Source organism: Alosa sapidissima, chromosome 13 (genome assembly GCF_018492685.1).
Source record: "Alosa sapidissima isolate fAloSap1 chromosome 13, fAloSap1.pri, whole genome shotgun sequence".
Taxonomy (NCBI): domain Eukaryota; kingdom Metazoa; phylum Chordata; class Actinopteri; order Clupeiformes; family Clupeidae; genus Alosa; species Alosa sapidissima.
This window is the reverse complement of record NC_055969.1, coordinates 10,481,067-10,504,143: the sequence shown is the minus strand read 5'-3', so window position 1 is coordinate 10,504,143 and position 23,077 is coordinate 10,481,067. Positions and strand designations below refer to the sequence as shown.

Below are 23,077 nucleotides of genomic sequence, written 5' to 3'. Positions count from 1 at the left end.
ACTGACTGTACGAACAGTTCTGTTTTACTTTGACATAGCGAAACTGCCCCCAAAGGCATTTAGTTGTAAATGCATATTCCAGTCTTATTCAAAACTGCACAGATGAATTTATCCCCCAATCAAAATGTACAGTTATCATCTGTTATCATCCAAAAAAAGGTTGTTCTGACACCGGAGTTGTTTATTAAGTAGATCACTAAACTTAATTTTAAAGTGGCTCTCTCTATGATCAGTCATGCAGGATTATAAAACATTATCCCTATGCAAGACTTGGTGTTTCTCTAGCATACATTCTCCATGGCATATCCATCCATAGTTTTTGGTGCCTTAGAAATTAACTGAAATCATTTCAAGAATTAATACATGTTACCTGCATTTACATGTAAATAAACACTGAAATATATTACACAAGGAATTTTGATAAAATTATTCTCAGAATTCACAAATTGTCAGTCTGATGAACATTCATGCGATCAACAAAATATATTTTTTGACTGATTCAACGTCAAACTGTGGTTAATACTGAATGGTATATTAAGTAGTTGATGAGTTTGATATTTTGTAGATGCAAAAATGTTTTTGAGATGATGAGGGGATAATTCAATATTTTGCTGATGCAAAAATGTTATTGAGATGATTCACTCTGTACTCAGTCTACATAACTATTCAGTGGATATAGAAGAAAATATCTTCCTAAAAAAAAGGGTTTGGGTTAATGCTGTCGTTCTTTGTGTTTAGATGGTTATTACATTTGAACTTTGACAAAATTGACTCCAGAGTTGACCCCAGTAAGCTATAGGCTTGCCCTATAACTGAATACCTATACAATGGCCATTGCATGACATTAAAAAACTCTATTTAAAACAGATTAATACTAACCTTGATATGCTTGCTGGAAGAAAAGTTCTATCGCTATAGTCATTATGCTTGACATTTGGAAAAAGCTGCATTGAAAAGTGGTAGAAAAAACAATTATGTACTGCACAACCCTCTCTTGACCAAAGAAATTAATTAAATGTCTAATTTCTAAGGTTTTCAGTGGTATGAATGCATGTTCATACATCACAGGTGTCATGATCACGAGTTGTGTAACCCAGTATTTTAATGGAAAGTGACTACAGTTTCAGGACTATCATATTATGCAAGTTCAATGTCTCTCTCAGTAGCTCTTTACTGTAGTATTAATGCAGTTTAAAAGGACATGGCAAGTTACTGCAAATTCTTATGGGGTGTGGGGGTGTAGTGCATGGAGGACTTCTGGTATATGTGAGATTAACCCAATCCTAATGTGACATATTTCTAAGTGTCTTTGCAAGGCACTAATTTGTCCTGTTCCAAGCATTATGTCAGTGTCATAAACATGAATACCCATCTTTAGGTATTAAAGTCTACTGTCATGATCTGCTGCATATGGATTTGTGCTAATGTTGGCACAATCTCACCTTGCTTCAACAAAATTGTGTCACTTGACATAGGTGTTGTGTAAACATCAGTGTTGGCAGCTAAGGACATACTCATCAGATATATTAAGAAGTCTTCTAATAGTATTTTAAATGCCTCCATTAAATCTCTGTCTGCCCCTGCCTCTTCCAGCTGTTCTCATCTTGATTCCCAATTAGGAGACATACCCACCCTGAGCAGGCCTCTCTGGTCTGTATAATGGGAAATCACAGAAGACTTTTATCCCTTCAACTTAAAGTGAAAAAAAGAGAAAGAAAGCGAGGCAAACTTGAGAGAGAAATTCTGGCTCTGGGGAAGAGCTGAGCTGAAGCATCGCAGTGAAGTGATGAGGTGCTGCAACTGCTGCTGCTCCAGGAGAAGCGCTGTGCTGTGCTGTGCTGTGCTGTGCTGTGCCGTGCTCGTGTGCGGCGCTCTCTCTCTCCCCAGGGCCTTATCTCACTCTGTGATCTCGCCTCCTTTTTATCGGCGCTTTCTCCGTCGGCCAGATGTGCCTGACTGGCCCCTCTCCTCCTCGCTGTTGTCAAATCTCCTAAAAAGCAATCCGGCAGGGCTTTGGCAGCGGCTGATAGGCGGCAGAATCAGGGCCTCGTTTATCTGCGCCACAAGAGGGCAATCCCTGCTGAAATACACTTTAGCCTCAGGTGAACCAGCCGGGCTGTCCGGCACTATCTACCACTCCCCTCGTCTCAAGGGCCTCTGCAATTTCACACATGATGCAAGGGAGTGTGTATGTGTGTGTGTGTGTATGTGTGTGTGTGTGTGTGTGTTGGGGGGTGGGGGGGGGGGGGGGGGGGGGTCAGCATGTGTGGTTATGCGGTGCAGAGAGAGAACGAGCTGGAATGTGCAAGTGTGTGGGCATGGGCGGATTATGAACTTTCGGGCCCCTGTGCCCAGATGTATTAAGGGCCCCCCACTAATTGTCGCATATGTGGGAGGGGGGGTTTGGGGGTCCTCCCTCAGATATTTTTTTAATTTGTTTGATGTGATTTCCTGTATTCTGGTGCATTTTGGGGATGGCCAATACTACATTCAATCCGATTCATAGCCTACATCCTGATTTGTTGATATTGAGGCAATGATTCCATGCAAAAGCTTGGGCTTCAGGGCCCTCTGACCCCATGCCTGGGCCCAGTAGGCCCGCGCAGTAATCCATCCCTGTGGGAGAGAGAAATGGAGGTAATTAGGGGTCAGGGTTATCCAGTCATTAATGCACTTGATCAAATGAACACCTTGAAAGCGCCCCATTTCGGCCTGATGAAATGTGAATGCGATTCCATTGACCTCCTCTGAAAGTCAAACAGACCTCTCAGCGGTGAGAAAACGGATCCAACCCTCAGGTCACATTGCTGGAGCATTATCATACATTAACTCCAGAACATCCACATGACAACTTCCAGCAAACTCCCCCCTCCCCCAATCCCCTCTCTCACGGCCCCGTGATGCAGTTAGGTGGATGGCAGATCGCAGTGCTTTTCAGAATGCAACCGGGGTCTAGACTTCAGGCAGATTGGTTACCATGGAGACCGAGCCCCTGCAGATTGCTAATGGCAGACAGCAGTGCAGGATAAGATGTGTGCTAATCACGGAGCATTGTTCTCAGACGTGTCATGCTGTCCTGAGGGTCCAGCGTACCCTGCTCGGCTCCCACACCACTGGAGTAATTACACATGGGTCCCACTCAAAGCCACTTCCAAGCCTATTATCGTTCACAAAAATCTTATTAAATATTAAGGCAAGCAAATGTAATAAAGGAAAAGAGAATAATAACTGTATTTTGGTAAATGGTTACAGCAACACTTGATAGTCAGTACAGACCAAAGCTGATATCATGTGCATAGGCATGAGCAGCAAGTTTGTGATACACTATATGTCAGATAAAGTTAATCAATAAACACTTACATGTCTTATTTGTTGAATTGTATACACTGTTTAATGAATAATATAATTATAGTGGTTTTGGACTAGACATGAAATATGTTTAATGCAATCTACAATTGCATGTTGATCATATGTTGAAGGCTCAGTGAATGGATGTGGTATCAAAACCTTTTACATTAGTTTCTAGTCTACTAGTTAATAGTAGCCTAAGTAAACGCCAGGAAACAAAGGTGAGTATTGATAACATTATTCAACTTACAGAAACCAATGACAATCCTGTAGATCTTTAGGGAGATCTTATTGTTGAGGCACATGTTCCACTCTTAAATTCTCAGGTTGAATGGGGGTGGAAGCCTTCTTTGCCATTCACTGGTTGTCTTTTAGCCTTTATGTTGCCTGTCATGCCTTGCATGTGCATTCAATATGTGGCTTTCTTGATTGTTGAAAGAAGAATTCATACTCCAAATGAGTTAATGCTTTCAGTTGTTTGGCACATGGGCAATCAAGGTCAGGCCTGGTCACAATGACAGCAATGTTGTGATACAAATCAAGCACTTTATCAAGGAAAGAAATTTTGTAGTTTTTGTATCAGTATCTCGGTATTTTTGTCAGACAAACTCCTGTATTCATAATGACATGTATTAACAAATATAACAATTCCTATTTTCCAATTGTATCCACAAAAATGTAAATGGAATTCATCCAGGTTTACAGCAATATGAAACTGTCCTCTAAATTATCGTTTGTTTTCAAAACCATAATTTATACACATATTTGAACATCTCAGCTATAGTGCTTCATTAGAATGCAAGAAGGCTTTCTTTGAGCATGCATTCATAGGTGACAGGACTTGAATGAGAGGGCTGAGGATATGTTTAGCTTTTTATGTCACACAGGTCAATACCAGCCACTTCAAGCTATCTCGGTGCATAATTACATGAGGGTTGGCCAACATCCTCAACAACAATCCGCCAAAGATAACGCCCAATCCATGTTGCAGTCTCAGAGAGCCCACTGAGTTTGGCTGCATATTGAATGAGGAGTACGACTGCACATAATCCTCATTAAAGCATGTCCCTCAGGACATTTACCACTCAAGCTAAAATGCATTGCAATACCATTTCCCCCAGTGAAGGATACGAAAATATGGACACCACCACTCAAGAGGAAGTTGTGCTCATTAAATTATGCCTGGGTTCAAACACACAGAAAACCTGTTTTAATTAATCAATTATTCAAATACCCTTTTCTAAGTAAATCTACACAGACAACTATTGAACTGTGGCTTTGTGGTGTTTAGAGATCTTTTGTATCCAGAAGCCTGTAATTGATGGGAACGCCTTCATAGAAGATAACAAAAGAAAACTAGAAAAGCATTTCCTGAAGGAAATGCAGTGCATGAAAATGCAAAAAATATTATGTAAAATATCATACAGAGTAAAAACAAATAAGGCAGATATAGTTGCAATCGTGTTGCTAGGGTACATGTTGGTTGTTATGCCAAATTAAGTGGTTGCTATGCTGGTTGCTTGGGTAATCCTGTTGGTTGCTATGGTGGTTGCTAGGTTATAACTGTGGAAGTGGTTGCTATGTTGTTGCTAGGGTGTTTGACATGGTTGCTATGCTGTTGCTAGGGTATTTGACATGGTTGCTAGGCTGTTGCTATGGTACTTGAGGTGGTTGCTAGGCTGTTGCTAGGTTAGTTGTGGTGGTTGCTATGCTGGTTGCTAGGTTAAAGTCATTGGTTGCTATATTGGTTGCTAGGTTGTAACTGTGGAAGTGGTTGCTAGGCTGTTACTAGGGTATTTTATATGGTTGCTATATTGGTTGCTAGGTAGATGAGGTTTAATAGTTGGAATGACTGAACAGTTAAATAGATGGATAGTTTAAATCAGTGTTTTTCAACCACTGTGCCGGGGCACACTAGTGTGTCGCAGAAAATTACCCAAATGTCACTCACTGGTCCAGAAAAACAACTGTTGCATCAAAGAATTTATAACCACATGCTCTCATTGATTGTATGATTGCACTATTTGTGGTATGCAGGCATTGTACAATGGGGCCCCCATATCCATTATTCACAGAATCATCACATATCCAGTTCATAAGAACAATTAAATTATAGATATAGTCACCTACAAATGAGACAGAGGGCGCTTGCTTTCTTGAGCAGGTCTTGCATAGAAGCCATAATAAGGCCATATCTGTGTATTATTTGAAATTTTAGGCTATGGTATGTTTTTTCCTCACACAGGATGTTAGTGTGCCGTGGGACATTTTAAGTGTCAAAAGTGAAAAAGTTGAAAAACCTAGATGAGGTTTAATGTAGTTGGAATGCCTGAACAGTTAAATTTGTATATAGTTTAAATGGTTAAATTATTTGCAAGGTAGATGAGGTTTAATAGTTGGAATGACTGAACAGTTAAATAGGTGGATAGTTTAAAAGGTTAAATTATTTGCGTAGATGAGGTTTAATATAGTTTGAATGACTGCACAGTTAAATACGTGGATAGTTTAAATGGTTACATTTTTTGCTAGGTAGATGAGGTTTAATATAGTTGGAATGACTGAACAGTTAAATAGGTGGATATAAGGTTAAATTATTTGCGAGGTAGGCCTAGATGAGGTTTAATATAGTTGGAATGACTGAACAGTTAAATAGGTGTATAGTTTAAATGGTTAAATGATTTGCTAGGTAAATGAGGTTTAATATAGTTGGAATGACTGAACAGTTAAATAGGTGGATAGTTTAAATGGTTAAATTATGTTGTGGACAGAGGAAACAGCTGAACAAGATGTGTAGTCTTAAGAAAATGAGACTGTATGCTTAAAGCCTGAGACTGGCAGTTGATCCAGGTGGCCGGAACACCTGGCCTAGGATTCTAATTGCTTAAAGCGATGGTTCGGAGTAATTTCACCCTAGGGTCCTTTGCACCATGACCCCGAGCCAAACACCCTCCCAGAACCTTTTTTCCCTTGGTCGAACCCTGGTCGAGTAGCGCTGTCAGAAACTAATGACGTTCTGCAGTCATGATGGAACCCACTTTTATCTCGTAAATTATCCCACTAATAATGCCCTCAATGATACGAAACTTCTGCAGTAGTACAACTATGACCTTTAGTGCAATAACGAGGCATTAGAAAGTTTGCAAGTGCACCAGGAGTTTATTTAAATAAGACTTCCCTGATTATCTGCTACTATACCGCTGCGTCGACGTTTCTTCCGTGATTTGGGAAAAGCCCTGTCCTGGCAGGAAGCGATTATTATGAAACATACATAGCACTCTTGTCCTAAGTAAGACCTACGTAACATAGTTCGAATGAAGTTTCTACGTTAAACGGTGGAAGCTGCATTAAACGTGTTAGAAGAAGAAGAAGAAGAAGAAGCCTAGGAAGAACAGTAGCCTACAGTGCATTTTCATGCACTGTAATAATAATAATAAGAAGAAGCCTATAGGAAGAACAGTACAGAAAATGCACTGTAATAAAATGCCTAGGAAGAACAGTACAGTGCATTTTCATGCAGTCAGATAGTCAGATTGTTAGATAACTCAAGAATTGTTCCTGTGTCTAATCTAATGAACCTTTTTTCTGGACATGATTGCATGAAAAGGAAAGGGCAAGGGAAAGTCACTGGACTCTCAATTTCACAGGGTGGACACGGCTTGCACATTTCACAAAACATGACCTCCCACAAACATGACTTGCCCACAGTCTGTGACTATTTCAAGGGCTTTTTTAGTTTAGTGACTTGTGCTGCCAATTTACTACCAGATATAGAAGTTTTTCATACAGCAAAGCAAACTCACAATTGTTCAACTCTATTAAGGACATTCTGGAGTTTTGCAGTAAGTTTCATGAAAATATGCAATAAACAAATGTATGAACAAAAAGGACAGACTGACAAACTTATTGTATCTGTATCATTATCATATCCCACTCTTCATCACAAAAAGCCACCAGCAAATGATGTCCAATAATGATTAGACGAATAACACTGGTAGTTGCCACAGCAGCAAAGCTCCTCCAAACCAGAAAGCTGCTCAACCGAGTTTTATTACACATACCACTGATATCTCTGGACATTTTCTTTTTTTGTGTTACTTGATCATGCACAAAGTGCAAAAAGGTTGTAATGAAGATATACTTTTACCATTCTGAGTTTACATGAAAACATTCCCATCAAACCTCCAGGTCTTTAAAATATCTGATGTTTCTTCCATGCCAAAGTGCTGTTAATCAAGATCAGCTGTATCATGACCTTTAAATTGGTATATGTCTTTTGGGACCCTTTTTGGGCTTCCCAGCTTGTACTTATATGAACTTATTTATGGCTATTGGCTCTTTGTTGCAATAAAACTAAAATATTTTGAGAGCAGGTTTTGTAGCACTGTTTGCTACTCATCTTGAACACAAAGGAAAGCTAGATATAAGTTGTTCAGACCTGAAATTAAGAACAATGACAGAGTTCCTCAAAGGATTAGTTTTAACAAAAAAAAAAACAAAAAAAAATCTCAATTCTTTAGATATTTACACTGAGCATTCAATATAAATTGAATAAATCTGCAAATGGCCATCTTCAATTAAAATCTGACTTTTAAGTTTAAACTAACTACATGTTCTAATGTAAATGGATAAATAATTTCAAGTTCTTGCATCTAGTGATAGTTGCAAAAACAAGTTCTTTCTACATACAACCACTAGCATCAGAATATTTTTCCAAAGCAGCTACACAGTGACACCTACTGGAATTATCCTGAACACAAACATCCTCTATCAGTGTTTCTCAAAGTGTGGTCCGCAAGCTATCCCAAGTGGTCCACGAGCAGACGTGATAAAATATAATATTGATGAATGTTTTGCAATATTGAACCAACTTGTTGTAAATCCAAACAGTTCTGCAACACTGCCTATGTAAGCTACACCAGTTTAAATCATATGAATCCTCTGACACAATAAGCAAGGTGGTTCAGTGAGTAAGCCTACTGTGTAATATACTGTTGAAGTAGGTCTACTGTTTTTTTTTTTTTTTTTTTTTTTAAATTGTGGTGGTCCCTGGTCTGAAAAAGTTTGAGAAACACTGCTCTATATTTTAAGTTTGATAAAACACATTAGTTTGTAATTTTGTAAACTCCAACTGCATGCGTAAACAAACACACCATTAACACAATTATATATTTAATATTTTAATAATCAGGAGGAGCACATGTACAACTTGTGAATACATGTAAGCGGGCTCTTGTGATGAGGATAATAAATCCACAACTACTGATTGAGGCTTTTCTTATTGATTGTGTGTAAAATTGTGTGAACACGGAATAATTTCATTTTTGGAGACAAACTGCTATGTACACACACTGCTGTCTTAATGGGGAAGCTCGTGGGAGACAAGCTGGTAATGAGACCCACAGGAAGGGCAGCGCTGGGCTTCTCCTGCATGGAGCCAGAACCACACCACCGCTGTGTTGTCCTCCTCACCTATTAAGAGAGCAGGCAAAAGGCATTGACATTACTCAGGGGTCACACCACAACATATGACAGCTAAAGCTAGCCCCAAACATGGAGCTGGCTGCTAGCACAATGACCAGAGCACCTCGAGATATACATTGACAATCCCAAACTGATCAACAGCAGCAATAGCAATATATGAAATAGTCTTTTAAACGTATTTTCTGGTTCGTTTTATATTTGGTCTTAAAAAAAAAATCAGTAGGCTATCTATCCAAATGAACTTAGGACACTTACACACACAGCCGACGACCCTCTTATTTGTGATGGAAGGGACAAGATGTGGATCCTGCTTGGACCCTGCATATTCCTTGGGCTTCAACATGCTGTATGGATCCTAGTAAACAAACATATTTCCCACAAGTTTGATTTTATATCAAGTCACTTATCGCATCTCTAAAAACTGATGCAACCAAACAGCGTAAAAGACTATAAAGTTTGCACAACAGGCCTCGCGTTAATGTGAAGATAGCTGAAATATCCCTTCAAATGCTAAGAACTTACCGAACCGTCTTTCAGTGCGTGCATAACGATTTTCTCCAGTCCAGTTGCCTGCTCCTCATCGGATGGAATACCTTTCAAACAAGACTTTACATTAGGCCTAGTTTATTTTAACGTTACATGTTCCCAGATAAGTTTTCGGGTTTGATCACCATAGTAATGTAAACCAGAACGTTTTTTTTTGCTAACTGAAGTTAGCGACTACCTTCTTAGCCAACTAACGATACAATGCTAACACGTCGGTGAATAATGTAGTGCTACATAACATAATAAATGTTTGTTAACGTACTTAAGAATGTCCACGGTTTTATTAACCACGTCATATATTGGTAACTAAAAGTAATGAACAATATAATACATTTTACGTGATCTTATGATGGATGTCAAAGGAATTCGTCTTTTACATTACTAGCTGCCTAGCTATTTCCTTACATACGCTGACTTTAGTTAACATTAGCTAAGCGGCCACTGAGGCATCCTCCATGGCGTGCCATTGACTGCCCTTGGCCGTGTTTCAATTTGATGCTGTTGGTGATGCTAATTACATCTGCGGTTAGTTGTGTCCAGTACATATAATACCTCCAGCAGCCATTCCACGGGCTAGAGTCTTCACCGGGGTAACCCGGGCAGTAGTTGCGGCCCGAACGGCAGTACGCAGAAGTAACCTTGCAGCCATCTTCTCACAGCGCTTCTTCCCCAATGTATAGCTTGATGACGTTGGGAGTAAACGTACGTCCCTTATTTAACCGTCGCATTTATTTGACGTCATGTATGGAGGAGTATGAAAAATTTTCATGGAATGTTGCTATTTGTCTGTGATCCACTTTAAATTGTAGTTATTGATATTTGATTACAAGGAATCGAATACCAATAGGAAGAGGAAGTTATTCAGATAGCGTTCTGGTAAGATTTAAACATAGATAAGCTAATAGGCTGGTCAAAGCCTTACAACTGTGAGCAATTGCAACTTTCATAAGTTATACAATATTTGTAAAGTAGGCTATGATCCCTTAAACCAGCAGTTGAAAATATCTCAAATAAACAAAGCCGTTTTAGTCAAAGTGTTTTATATAGCCTTGGTTTCAGTTGTTCACCTACTTTTTTTTCCGACTCCATAAGATGTTCATTATAATGTGATAAAGCTAGGCAATGGTTTGTGTTGTGAACATTAGACCCCATTAGACCCAATTTGTCATACCATGTATAACTGTCAACTCACATTGTTACAAAAAACACACATTTTGATTAAACACATCAAATCTCACAGCTCGTCACATTTTTCGGTGGTAGCCTATGCTGCTGAAAACAGCTGTTCTTGAATGGAATATCTAAAAGGCTTATTTTCTGTGACCATCACTAGTCATCATTTTATTATTGTGTGTAAAAGTATGCCATCGTTAGAAAACCCTTTTGTGATGTTTTCTCAATTTAGCATTCAGCATTTGTTGGTTGAACTTGACCAAATTGTGTGAGAGAACGTTAGACAGGAGCTTCATCAAACTTCACACAGTTCATCACTACAAGTCTCGATTAACAAGGTCAAAGCTCAAGATCACATGGGGCCCATGTAATACAGCATTTGCACAATATGTCTCCCAACTGGCTTGCTATATCTTCATCAAACCATGCACAGTTAATGCAGGGCTTAAAGCAAAGAACATTTCTGATGTTACCAAACAGTTTTGAAGATGTCATAGCAGACATATTGACTAATTTCAAATCTTCAAAAGCCCAGCCCACGCCTGAATTCAAGCACAGTGCCTGAACACTTTAAGTCCTGCTAATGACTACAAGGGCTACATGCACTAATTAAGTAGAGCATGAGGTCCATGTCATTGTCCTGTTTACTTCAGGGCACTGGACAGACCCAGCAGCAGACACCAATTCATGGACGGGCATTTTATTTTTCCAAGGGGGCACAAAACTGTTTCGGTAACATAAATTGATCACTTTAGTTTAAGAAAGGCCATGAATAGATACTGGGGCTTCAATTTCTAGGCCCTACTTGTTTACAATGTCTACTTGTCTACAATGTATCTAAGCAACATAACCTATTGTTGTATAATGATGCGGCCTGTGCACAAGGATGGAGAGACTGCGAGGGAGACTTAAGTGCACGTTTAGAACTGAGATGCGTATGGAGAAAATAGACGCGCTGTTGAGACTGGATATAATAGTGTCAATAGTGTCAGAAAATAAATCTACAGACAAAAGCCCTTGTTCTTTTGCTAACCAATTTCAGATAGAGGGAAATGGGGTTAGCCCTGAAGTTACAGATAATTCGGCTCCCCTGTATTCTCTGACTAGGTCAGAAGAAAAACCAGGAAAGGTTAACGCTACCAAACAAACCCAGAAACTACTGCTAATATGAGATATAGGCTACCTGCCAGCCGATAAGTCCTGTATTTGTCATCAAACATTTTATTTGCTAATTGCTATATTGACACAACCATAGCCTATTCTAAATTTGTGTTTAAAATCAATAAATTTTTGTTCAGGGATTGGGGATGGTTGATGCAGCAAGTTTCTCCAGGATGTGCCGGGCCAGGCCCACCCCCAATAAATGTGTGTCATTGCATTCAGTAAGGTCAGACAATTGCTTTAAAGGAAGTTGATCTGACTATCAGTAATAGTGAAAACAGTTTGCATGTCAGTATGCCTCCACTGCTCCAGTAAAGTGACCTTCATGAAGCTATAGACTTTTGTAACAGACAAAAAGCTGTTCAGACCATAGACTGTATATATAGAACACAGTCTATGGTTCAGACAGTGGAATACATATTCTATATACTGACTTATTTTTGACCTCTGAGGAAGTGAAATTGTTGTGAGCTGTGACAGCAATTATTCCTGTTTCCAGGAAACCACAGCCCTGGGATTTATCACCAAAGTATGTTTATTACTCAAGTTAACAAAAATGATTTATTTTATACAATCTAACATCACAAACCCATGATTTGAATGACCTTATCTTGATCAACAGATTTAAAATATGCTTCCATTCGCTTTCTCGCTCACGATCATGTCATGACAATACAATCTTATGTCAGGCCTTTCTTTGTTTACAGTAATTCCACGTAATTGGCCGGGAACATTCCATAGTTGCCATCAGGGCCATATCCTCGCCACCATCCTTCATCAATCATCTCGATTCCAGTTATGATGTCATTTGGGTCAAAGGTGATCTCTGTATCGTCCGCTGTTGAGAGAATGGAACCGGCCATGAAACCTTCCACTACACACATCGTTTATCATATCTGTATGTGTACAGTGAAAATCGTGGATGCTGGATACTGAGCAGCAACAATGGGCCAGTACTCTCTCAGCTTATACTCACTAGCTTGGTAGTCATATAGAGCCCTAGCACTGATGCTCCTCCCAGCATCCTCTCCCACTGCAGTGGAGTCAGCTGCATCTTGGGCATACTAAACAAAGAGTGCAGTTAAATATTTTAATTGGCCACAACAGAATCATTGAGACCCAAATGTCAGTTATTCTTTAAGTTTTCATACAGTATGTGGTGTATTTTGCACTTGTGATCCAAGGACAGTAGTCACAAAATTAACAGAAATTGTGCCATGCGAAAATATTTTTCATGATCAAAAAAGTGGAAAGACAAAGTCTAACTTGGGAGGCATCATCATTGATTTCAGCAACAGTCTCATAGAGTTGATCTTCGTGTGTCCCAACCGGTTGTGTCTCCTCTCCTCCAGCTGTTTCTGATCCCTCTGAATCTACAAAGCAACATTATATGGTCACTGAAAAGCCGTGGCAGCCATGGCCTACTGGTTAGTGCTTTGGACTTGTAACCGGAGGGTTGCCGGTTCGAACCCCGACCAGTAGGCATGGCTGAAGTGCCCTTGAGCAAGGCACCTAACCCCTCACTGCTCCCCGAGCGCCGCTGTTGTTCCAGGCAGCTCACTGCGCCAGGGATTAGTGTGTGCTTAACCTCACTGTGTGTTCACTGTGCGCTGAGTGTGTTTTACAAATTCACGGATTGGGAGACCAAATTTCCCTCACAGGATCAAAAGAGTATATATACTTACTTACTTATATTTACTTATACTTATAAAAGGACAATCTGTGGCAGGACTGCAGTGAGCAGATAGGCCACCCCAGTTTGCTAATCAACATTATGCTACATGGAATACATGCGTTTCACACAAACACAAACAACAAAAAACGCATTCATAAGTAAAGTGACTAAGCAACAGATGGGCATTTCAGTCTGACTAACTCCATACTAATTCAATAATCCTTTTAACTCTTCCAGTCTCCCATGATAGAATTTATAGTTGACAGGGTGTCCACTCATAATCATACCAGTGGTTAGCCTGGCTAGCGCCACCACTTCTCAATGAGACGTGGTCTGGGAACCAAACGTTCATTTTCTCGTATTTGAAAAAAATGCCCAGATCCGTTTATTGGGTGCCACGGATGTCTATCAAATGCGTCTGTGCATAGCTCATCATCGTCTTGCTTTCCCCCCTGTTCTGTGATTGGTTCCCTATCTCAGGCGAAAATTTGCTCCATGGTCTCCAGGCTGCCTTAGCAGCGTGAATCAAATCGCGCGCAAGGCAGCATGGGAACACCCAGGCTAACACCAGTGGTAGGGTATCTATTTAAAACTAGCCTCTGGCCAAGTTTCACCCTCACCAACATCCTGTACTGTAAAAAAGTGAAGTGAACTGAAAGTGAAGTGAATCTTGTGTATACTTGACTGTATGTCAGGTTGAGAAAGGGTTATGGACCCTGGACAAAACACAAATGAATTGTTGAGCCTGTTGGAGGAGTCATGGGCCCAATTGAACAACATAAGGGAAATTATTTGATGACTCATGCCAGGCCAACAGTGAAATGCCATGTGGTGTGAGTAAAAGGATAAACTGGAGTTTTGTACACAGTTGCAGCAAACACCTTCTCACCTTCTCTCAAAAAAAGTATATATAATAAAAATAAATCGAGGCCTTGAAAACAATCAAGCTCTGTGTGCTGGTGGCCAGGTTAAGCATTAGGACAGTCAAAGTGGCACTTATCTGCAAGCCTGTAATATTGATTTTTCAATGAATGTAGGCGTATAACTTTAACTTTGAATGTAACTTCAAAGAAAATATGAGAGACATCCCTCATGAGCCTTGGAAGAGTTTGTTGAATAAAGCATGGGCAGCACTCATGATGCTGGAGATGTTGTGAACCAGCTGAAACAACGAATAGCTGTACACATGCTCCCAACAGATACTCCTTGTGGGGTACCATTTCTCTGATAGACGAGGACAAGGTTTAAAACAGGTACAACTAGCAGTGGGAGAGGACAGAGAAAAGCCTTTCGCTATGTCACACAAAGTCATATCATACGTACGCCTTGAGCACACAGAGCCAGATAAGAACAGGGCAGCCTGAACACAACTAGCTCTCTTTACCTTGCCCTTTGTCTGAGTGAATATTGTATATTCAGACTCCCATGAAATATTTAATATTTAACATCATTACAGTGCATGAAAATGCACTGTTCTGTTATCCGAAGTCTTCTTCTTCTTCCTCTTATTCTTCCCACCAAATTTCTGCGTCTAATTCAGCTTCAACAAACGTAGAAACTTCGTTCAAACTTTGTAACGTAGGTCTTGAAAAGGACACTTGAGGAATGTATTTTTCACCTTTGTAAACGTTATACTTTTTGAGATATTAATAAAAAAACAAGTTTATTTTTCCCCATAGACTTGGCATTGGCACTATGACATCACAATGGGCTAATTAACTTGATTTGCACCTGTATCAACTTCCAACTGCTCAACAAGGCCCCATCAAAGAGCCAGTTTAACTGATTGCACCTGTATCAACTGCTTTCTGCTCAACTAGGCCAACTCTCCCAGTGTCTCCCCATTCTACAAGGGCATAAGGCACATTCCATCCAACTTTCTATACATTCATCCTCCATCACTCATCCACCCATTAAACTATCCATCAACATCCATTAAACAATCTGCCTATCAACGTCCATTCAACTTTCTGTCTATCAACATCCATTACACTATCTACATTACATTTTTAAACTATATACTCTGTCTCAGGCTTTAAGCATACAGTCTGGCTGAGAATTCCAGTGTGATATTGACCTAAAGTGTGTTGAAACATGATACTGAGTGTGAACGTATATCTCAGCCCATCTCGGCTTGTCCCCTGCACTCCAAAATCTGGCGCTAGTTAGCCGATGCTACCAAAAGCTTTTTCAATGGGGTGACTCGGCATCGGCCTAGCCATGCAAATAAATCACTGTTTTACACCAGGCTCAACGTATCTCCACACTTCATTGGTAGACTTCCGAGTAAGAATGAACAGGTATGATAAGGTATCAGATTCCAAAAATAATTCTGTGGAAATGCATGGATTCCAGTTTCAGAAACTGGAATCCATGCATTTCCACAGAATTATTTTTGGAATCTGATACCTTATCATACCTGTTCATTCATACTCGTCGCCCGACTTATCGTGACTAAATTCAAGATAGCTGCAAACCCTTAACTTTGTGAAGATACTGTCTGTATAAATAGTCTTGTAAGTAAACTACCAGTGCTTTTCATAGTTTCAACTCGGTATCATGTTTCAACACACTTTAGGTCAATATCACACCGGAATTCTCCTTTAAGACTACAGATTCTGTTCAACTATTTCCTCTGCCCACAACTGTTTCAAAATAAATGTCCTCACTACAATAATTCACTATCAAATAATTTAAACTATTTAAACTACTCAACTATTTAACTGTTCAGCTATTTCAACTGTCAGTTGTTATCAACTATGACTCCAGCCAACTGTTTCCTCTGCCCACAACTGTTTCCAAATAAAAGTTTGTTTTGTATTTTATGTTAATATACAGCATGTTTTGCATTTTCATGCACTGGTAATTTCCTTGAAATTACATTTTCTAGTTGTAATATATTTCTTGAAACAAAACAAAAAACTCAAAAATACCTTGCCATTCATCATCAAATTCCTCCACATCATCATGAGTAAAGTGATCCACAGCAACAGGCTCTGGTACAGGTTCTGGAACAACTTCAGGCTCTGTAAACAAACCATAGATGACATTTTAACAGCACCTTATTTAGTGATCAGCGCCTTCATTTGACAGGTAAGGTGCTGGTCGTAGTGTATAGAGAGCCTTAGATTTGTTTCCAATTAGGGTTATTGGGGCAGATTGTGGTTAGAGTTAACTTATGGTAAAGAGTTTAGGGCCAGTGAGTATTTATGACTTTGTAGAAGATGTATTGTTTGTAGAGTATTTTCTATTTTAAACCAAAACTGAGCAAGAATAATAAAACTGAATATGAAAACATTTTCTTGCCTGTAAATGTTGAGAACATGAGACTCCAATGTACATTTAGCTATGATAAGATAGGACAGGATGGGATGATGTGTATCAAAAACATCAAGAGTTTGATACAGAAAGGGATTCCTACCATATGGTGTTGTTTCTTTTTCTTCAATAAGGTATCCAACAGGATCAGGTTTTTTTACACAAATAGGCTGGGGAGATGGGGGTCTCTCGTCGCTGGACTGTTTGGACAGGAATGGGCTTCTCAAACGCCCTACAGGAAGTGGACAGGCTGAAGTGAATTAGATGGCTCGGCAGACAAAGAGGATGGCAGTCATTCTAGGGCGGTCACTGGGAAGGGCAGTCGGTGTTGAAAGTCTGTTTACCTGGCTGGGAGACAGATGTCGCGACCCCGTTGCTCCCAGACGGACTTCTCTCCATCTGTTTAAACAAATCCCTTGGGTTGACAGATCGCTGGGAGATAAGGGACGCAGCCTCCTGAAAAGGATTTTGAGGTCAATAAACCCTTTTTACTAAACAGCTCTGCCCGTAATGTCTCTCAACCTCACCAACCACACCTTCAGTCCCACTCACTCACATTGGCTTTCTGAACAGACTCAGCTTTCTTTATCCCCCTTCTCTCTGAAGCCTGCTGCCTCTCCTGCTCCTCCTGAGGAAGCAATTAGATGATTAAGCAGATCCTGATATATATATATATATTATATGCATCACACAGTGATACATTTACTTCAGGCAAACAAAGAGTTTGGAATACAGTGTTCATATGAAACTTGAAGGGTTAAAAATGATTTGATGAAATTCTCAAAGAATTTATTCATTGCTAGTGAATCAGAGCATGTGTCTCAATGTAATATCTAAACAGATTCTATAAGATTGTATAGTCTTATTTCCCCAGGGAGGCAAAGGCAGCAAAGAGTAATAAAAGTCAACATCACCAACTGTTGCCGTTCCTTTTCTTGGTTTTCAGCCTCCAGTTTCTTTTCAAATTGTCTAAAAATAAATAAATAAATAAACCATCACCACCCAACTCCTTTCACTCTGTTATGATGAGGGTTTGTAGAGTTTGCAACAATAAGAGCATCATTTAACTGCTGGGATTAAATCTCAGGATGATGTCAACATAACCCATCAAATAAAAAGGAATTCATTTTACCTCTGTTGGTCAATCTGACTACCTCTCTCCTTTTCTCGCCGCACACGTTCTGCAGCCTCCTTCTCATCCCTCTCTTGCCTCTCTCTCTCCAAACGCTGGCGGTCCTCGTTCACCTTCTTGCGCTCCTCCAGGCGACGAGTCTTTTCATCTTGCTAAATCAAGAAGGCCACAAGAAGGAGCAAATAAGAGGAGATACTTGACAGAGAGAAAAAAAAAATGAAAAAGACAGACATACATTTCATAAAATAAAAGCTGTATATACAAGTCATCACATACTTTGAAAATATAATTCTCACCTCAGCCTGCGCCCAGAAATTGTCCCTGTTTATTCCTTTGATCTCATCGATAGCGCTGGTCTTCTGGTAGACTGAACCCTAAAGAAATACCAATGTGTTTAATCCAGTGTGGAAGTATTTATTCAATACTATACTATTCTATACAGTTGCACTAATGAATTTGTAGACACATGTGATTTCTGTTTCCTAAAGAGGGGAGATATATTCCTTCATCATCTACATTCAGCTCACCAGTAAAAGAAAATGAGCTGGTTCATTCATTATCTGATATGAATGAACATATATGCTACACAAGGCATGGTCTCACCACAGGAAGTCCAGGACCAGAGTCTTTGTATTTGCTGTTGGAATTGGACTCTTTGTGGATACTGTAGTTTACACCCGCAGCCTTGGCCACCTGCTGCATTATTTCCTCTGGCTCAACATCGTCCTCTGACCGAGCATTGATGGTCACATGGGCACCCTATAGTTGTACACAAGTTTGAAAAATCTAAGAGGATATTTCATTTGTGTATCTTTTGAACTGTTTGCATTCTATGAAGCAATTGTTTATTGCATAATGCCTATGGATGTTTAGACCACACAGGGATCTCACCCTCAGAAAATTAGCCATGGATCGGACATGATTGGCACAAGTTCCTTTTCTAACTTCTTTGACTCCTTCTCCAGTCTGCAACACAACATAGTGGTTTAATGATGAACTATCATTATAGAGCATAATAATACACACACCCATCATTATAGTGTATAATTATACACACAATGCCAGTGATGGTGGTAAGGATTTGAGGGGGGTGAGGGGCAATGTAAGAGAGAAAGACTGAAGAAAGAAGACTGGGAATTTACCCAATTTATCAGGACATATTTTGGCACTCCACAGTTGTCATCCAGGACCCGGCAGAAGGCATACATCACTTTCCCACTGTTAAGCTCTTCCACCATCTCCTCCAGTCCACCATCTACAGTAAGACATTACATGCAAGAACACACATATCCATCACCCACTTATTAGGTAGACACCCCCACCTCCATAAATGTATACAGTTGATCTATATTTATGTATGGTTACAATGCCCTGGTACATGATCTGTGTTCTTGTAGCAAGATGCCACAAACACACAGGTTCTTTACTTGAAAATACAAACGAACAGACACGTCCTCACTCACCTCCTGTTCCTGCCACTCGGATGTCATTTGTATTTCCCTCATATGTAAATAGCGCCCTAGTTGGATAAAAATGCGTAAAAAAACTATATTATGATCATGTGCTCAGTAGGGCTCATCCTATGTCATTAAATCATTATAATTCCCACACGCCATAACCACACCCTCTTTAGAATAGAACTCTCCCAGCTGCTTGCACAAAATAATCAGAGGTTTCATTTTATAGTCATATACTACAAAGGACAAATTAGAACATTTTGCGTAAAAGTCTGGAAGCGTAGCCTCTAAATCTGTTAAAAATCCCTTGCGCTGATTACAGGCTGCAAGGAAAACTGAAACTGACGGACTTAAAGTTTCAAGTTCCGACACTATACTGTGGTGCAGAATTTTACTCAGTAGATTAAAACCATAATGATCAGGAAAGAAACGACGTCTCTTACCAGTTTGTGCTACTTTTCCTGTCCAAAACTTCACCATAAGCGGCCGAAAGCTCCGTACCATTTTTACTCAGATTGACAGACATTGTAAAACTTCTTTCACAATTCTTCTTGTTCTCCTAACTAAACGACTATTGAACGTTTTCAAACAGATGAAATTAACGTTGTCACATCCCCATCGGTTAATTAGCCAAGGCCTACAAAACGTCGTCAAACCCACAAGATTGAAGGTAACCTCAACATTTAAGATCTTTCAATGAGACAATGAGAGACCAGCCTACATAAATCTGGTTCGACGAGTCGAGGAGATTTGCAACACGGAAGATCTGCCACTGGCACGAAGTACCTCGCCACACCGCACCAAAACTGGCTACCCAGTATGGTATTACTTTAGCTAACCACTTTTTTTTTTTACAGAGAACAGTGACATTCAGTAAGCAAACGTTAAATGAAACATTTCAAAACTAGGCCTACATCAACAATTCTGCATGCATGATATGTTTGCGCGTGCATTATCTGATAGCCTATGCGTGGTTTAGAAAGCAGCTGGTGAACTATTGAAGGACAAATGGGCCCACAAAAGGATTCCAACATGTGTAACAACATATTTTAACGCGCTATTTACAGGCCATTGGAATATTCATATGCCAGGCTACAACCTGGAGCCAAGAGCAAGCTATGTGAATTCAGTCTAAATAATGAATAACTTATTGAAGGAATTCTTCACTATAGGCTACTTGTCATTAAATTATTAGAATATATCACACTACTGAGACAAATAGACACCAGAAACTAGTTAAGCCAGATAGGTCACATTACTAAGTTACTGCGACATCTTACTTGTGACAGTGGACATTCTTTTGTTGTAGGCTATACGCAGGAACATCACCATCACATATCTTCATTGGAAACAAATGATGGGGGTCTATGCACATTTGTATAAGACCTACTGTAGGCTACATATCCTAGCCACTGGATGTAAAGCAGATGAATTAGATAACAGATGCAATAGATTTGTTATCCAAAACCAGATGAAACTGCCTTGTGATGATGACACCACCACCACCTGGTGCCTCACACATGGTTGAGCATGTTAGTGATTCAGATTGTAAAGATAGCTTTGAATTGATGAATATTTTTCATTAATGAATATTTTTAATTTATGAGCTGGTCAAAATTATGATAATTGTATACAAGACTATAGTCTTCTCAAAGTCTCCACGACTACACCCTTCTCCGGAGGGAAGGATTAGAAGAATATTGTGTGCAGAAATACCTGACTCACCATCTGAACAGTCAGTTAAAGCTATGCTGTGGGTTTGTCAGTGGGACTGACCCGGTTTGGCTCCACCCCTTACCTTCAGTGTATTGTACACACATGAAATGGCAGGTTTTGGACGCTTCCTGATTGGTTGATACGTGGGCAGCATAGACATTTTTAGTTGCTAATGACAGAGCTCAATCGAGATTTTCTCTGTAGCATATATTTTAAGAGGTCTAAAACAGGTAATTCTCTTACATTAAATATGGAAGATGTATAATTGTCACAAATTGATTTTTGACATCGCCTATAACTGATGGAATATGCTGCTTAGGCTACTGTAACCGAAGACTTTAGACCTGCAGGGGGTTTGGAACTGTCCTGGGTCTCACATGAGTCACAATTATTGTGGAATTACTGTATGTGAAGTGCTCCCATGTTACACCTCTTTTGTTTTTTTTTGTTTTGTTTTTGTGGTCATGTATTGGCATTAGAATACAAAAGAAATAATTACTGAACACAGTAGACTATGTGGAAACAAGACATTCAACAAACTGCCTCCTTCCACGCCTTGGGCCTAGACTTCTTTTTGATATTAGGCTACATTATAAAGGCAGCAACTTTATGCTTAATAAAGTTCTCAATATAATTAACAATAGTTATACATTGCTATGTAAAAACAAAGAGGCTGATTCCTTTTGTTGATATAGATCAGTGTTTCTCAAAGTGTGGTCGAGGGACCACTGGTGGTCCGCAAGCTATACCAAGTGGTCCGCGAGCAGACTTGGTAAAATATAATATAGATGAGTTTGTTGCAATATTGAACCAACTTGTATAAATCCAAACTGCTACACTGCCTATGTAAGCTACACCAGTTTAAATCATATGAATCCTCGGACACAATAAGCAAGGTGCAAAGACAATAAACAAGGTGGGTCAGTAGGCCTATTGTGTAATATACTGTTGAAGTAGGTTTACTGTCTGTTTGTTTTTTTGAGCTAGGTGGTCCGTATTTTTTATTTTTTTTTATTGGTAAAGTGATCCTTGGTCTGAAAACACTGATCTAGATCAAGGCCATGCCAGTCTCAAGGTCAGTAGGCTATTAACACTGCATCACAATTGGCTTTGTCTTTATTTTCTGTATACAGCTGTCGTCATCATGGTATAACCAAAAATGCCGTTCCATGTTATTAAAAATATTGTTAAAGTTAAAATAAAATGTTTAAGGCTCTCTTTTATCTCGTCCCTCAGCTGTGGTTGCCGATGTTGAGAGAATATGACTGTTGTTTTCATTTTCATCACCTGAGGGCGCTCTCGGAAAACATAAGACTATCAACACTGCTTTGCCACTGTTTGAGGGCAAGTGGCCCTGATGCGTCATGTACAAATCTGAATTGCTCTTTAAAGCCTACTCCTCCACCCAGCAATAGTACAGTAATAGTTCTTAGAATAGTTCTTAGAATACCTAATTTTGGTCATTTCTATATGACTCAGACTATTGTACCTATATTACAGTTTTTCATTTAGATAGATAGATAGATAGATAGATACTTTATTGATCCCTAGGGGAAATTCAAGGTCTCAGCAGCATACATACAACACAAACACATTCTTTAACAGCAGAAATAGTAATTAAAGTATATAATATAAAAACACAACTAAGCAATAAGGACAGTAGAAGATAAAGAATATATGCTAAATATACTAAAATACAAATTATACTAACTAACACTTAATACAATATATAAAAATATACTAAAATACAAATTATACTAACTAACACTTAATCTAAATCAATTCTAAAAACAGTATCCACATAGTGGTGATTATTCAATCAGAGGTGCTTGCAATGACTGAGGCAGATTTGAATCGCTGAATAGAAATTAACACATATCTGACTTTTTGGGCTGGATGAATCTTGAGTCATTTTTCTACATGTAGGCTAATGTTAGATCTGATTGTCACAAGTATTTGAAAATGCCCATGTAGAACAAAGGAATGCATGTATGACTTATAAACCCAAGGAACACCTGATGCACATGATGCCACATCATCTAGATAATTTTCAGTGAATAACCCCCTGCT

General features: G+C 39.4%; 2 protein-coding genes across 2 annotated transcripts; both read right to left on the bottom strand.

Annotated features, from left to right (window-relative positions):
• Positions 1-8,512: 8,512 nt before the first annotated feature.
• LOC121680069 (cytochrome c oxidase subunit 5B, mitochondrial) lies at positions 8,513-10,081 on the bottom strand. Its single transcript, XM_042059237.1, has 4 exons — positions 9,928-10,081; positions 9,352-9,422; positions 9,085-9,184; positions 8,513-8,817 (listed from the first exon to the last, which is right to left on the bottom strand). The coding sequence occupies exons 1-4, from the start codon at positions 10,022-10,024 to the stop codon at positions 8,705-8,707; spliced, it is 381 nt and encodes a 126-aa protein (XP_041915171.1). The 5' UTR covers positions 10,025-10,081; the 3' UTR covers positions 8,513-8,704.
• Positions 10,082-12,226: 2,145 nt separating this feature from the next.
• Positions 12,227-20,134, bottom strand: dbnla (drebrin-like a). The gene is made up of 15 exons (XM_042060125.1): positions 19,735-20,134; positions 19,298-19,353; positions 18,977-19,089; positions 18,726-18,800; positions 18,438-18,593; positions 18,131-18,208; positions 17,835-17,986; positions 17,617-17,671; positions 17,259-17,330; positions 17,047-17,158; positions 16,806-16,934; positions 16,318-16,410; positions 12,976-13,082; positions 12,686-12,773; positions 12,227-12,547 (listed from the first exon to the last, which is right to left on the bottom strand). Exons 1-15 carry the CDS (start codon positions 19,815-19,817, stop codon positions 12,411-12,413), a joined length of 1,506 nt encoding a protein of 501 aa, XP_041916059.1. The 5' UTR covers positions 19,818-20,134; the 3' UTR covers positions 12,227-12,410.
• Positions 20,135-23,077: the final 2,943 nt, after the last annotated feature.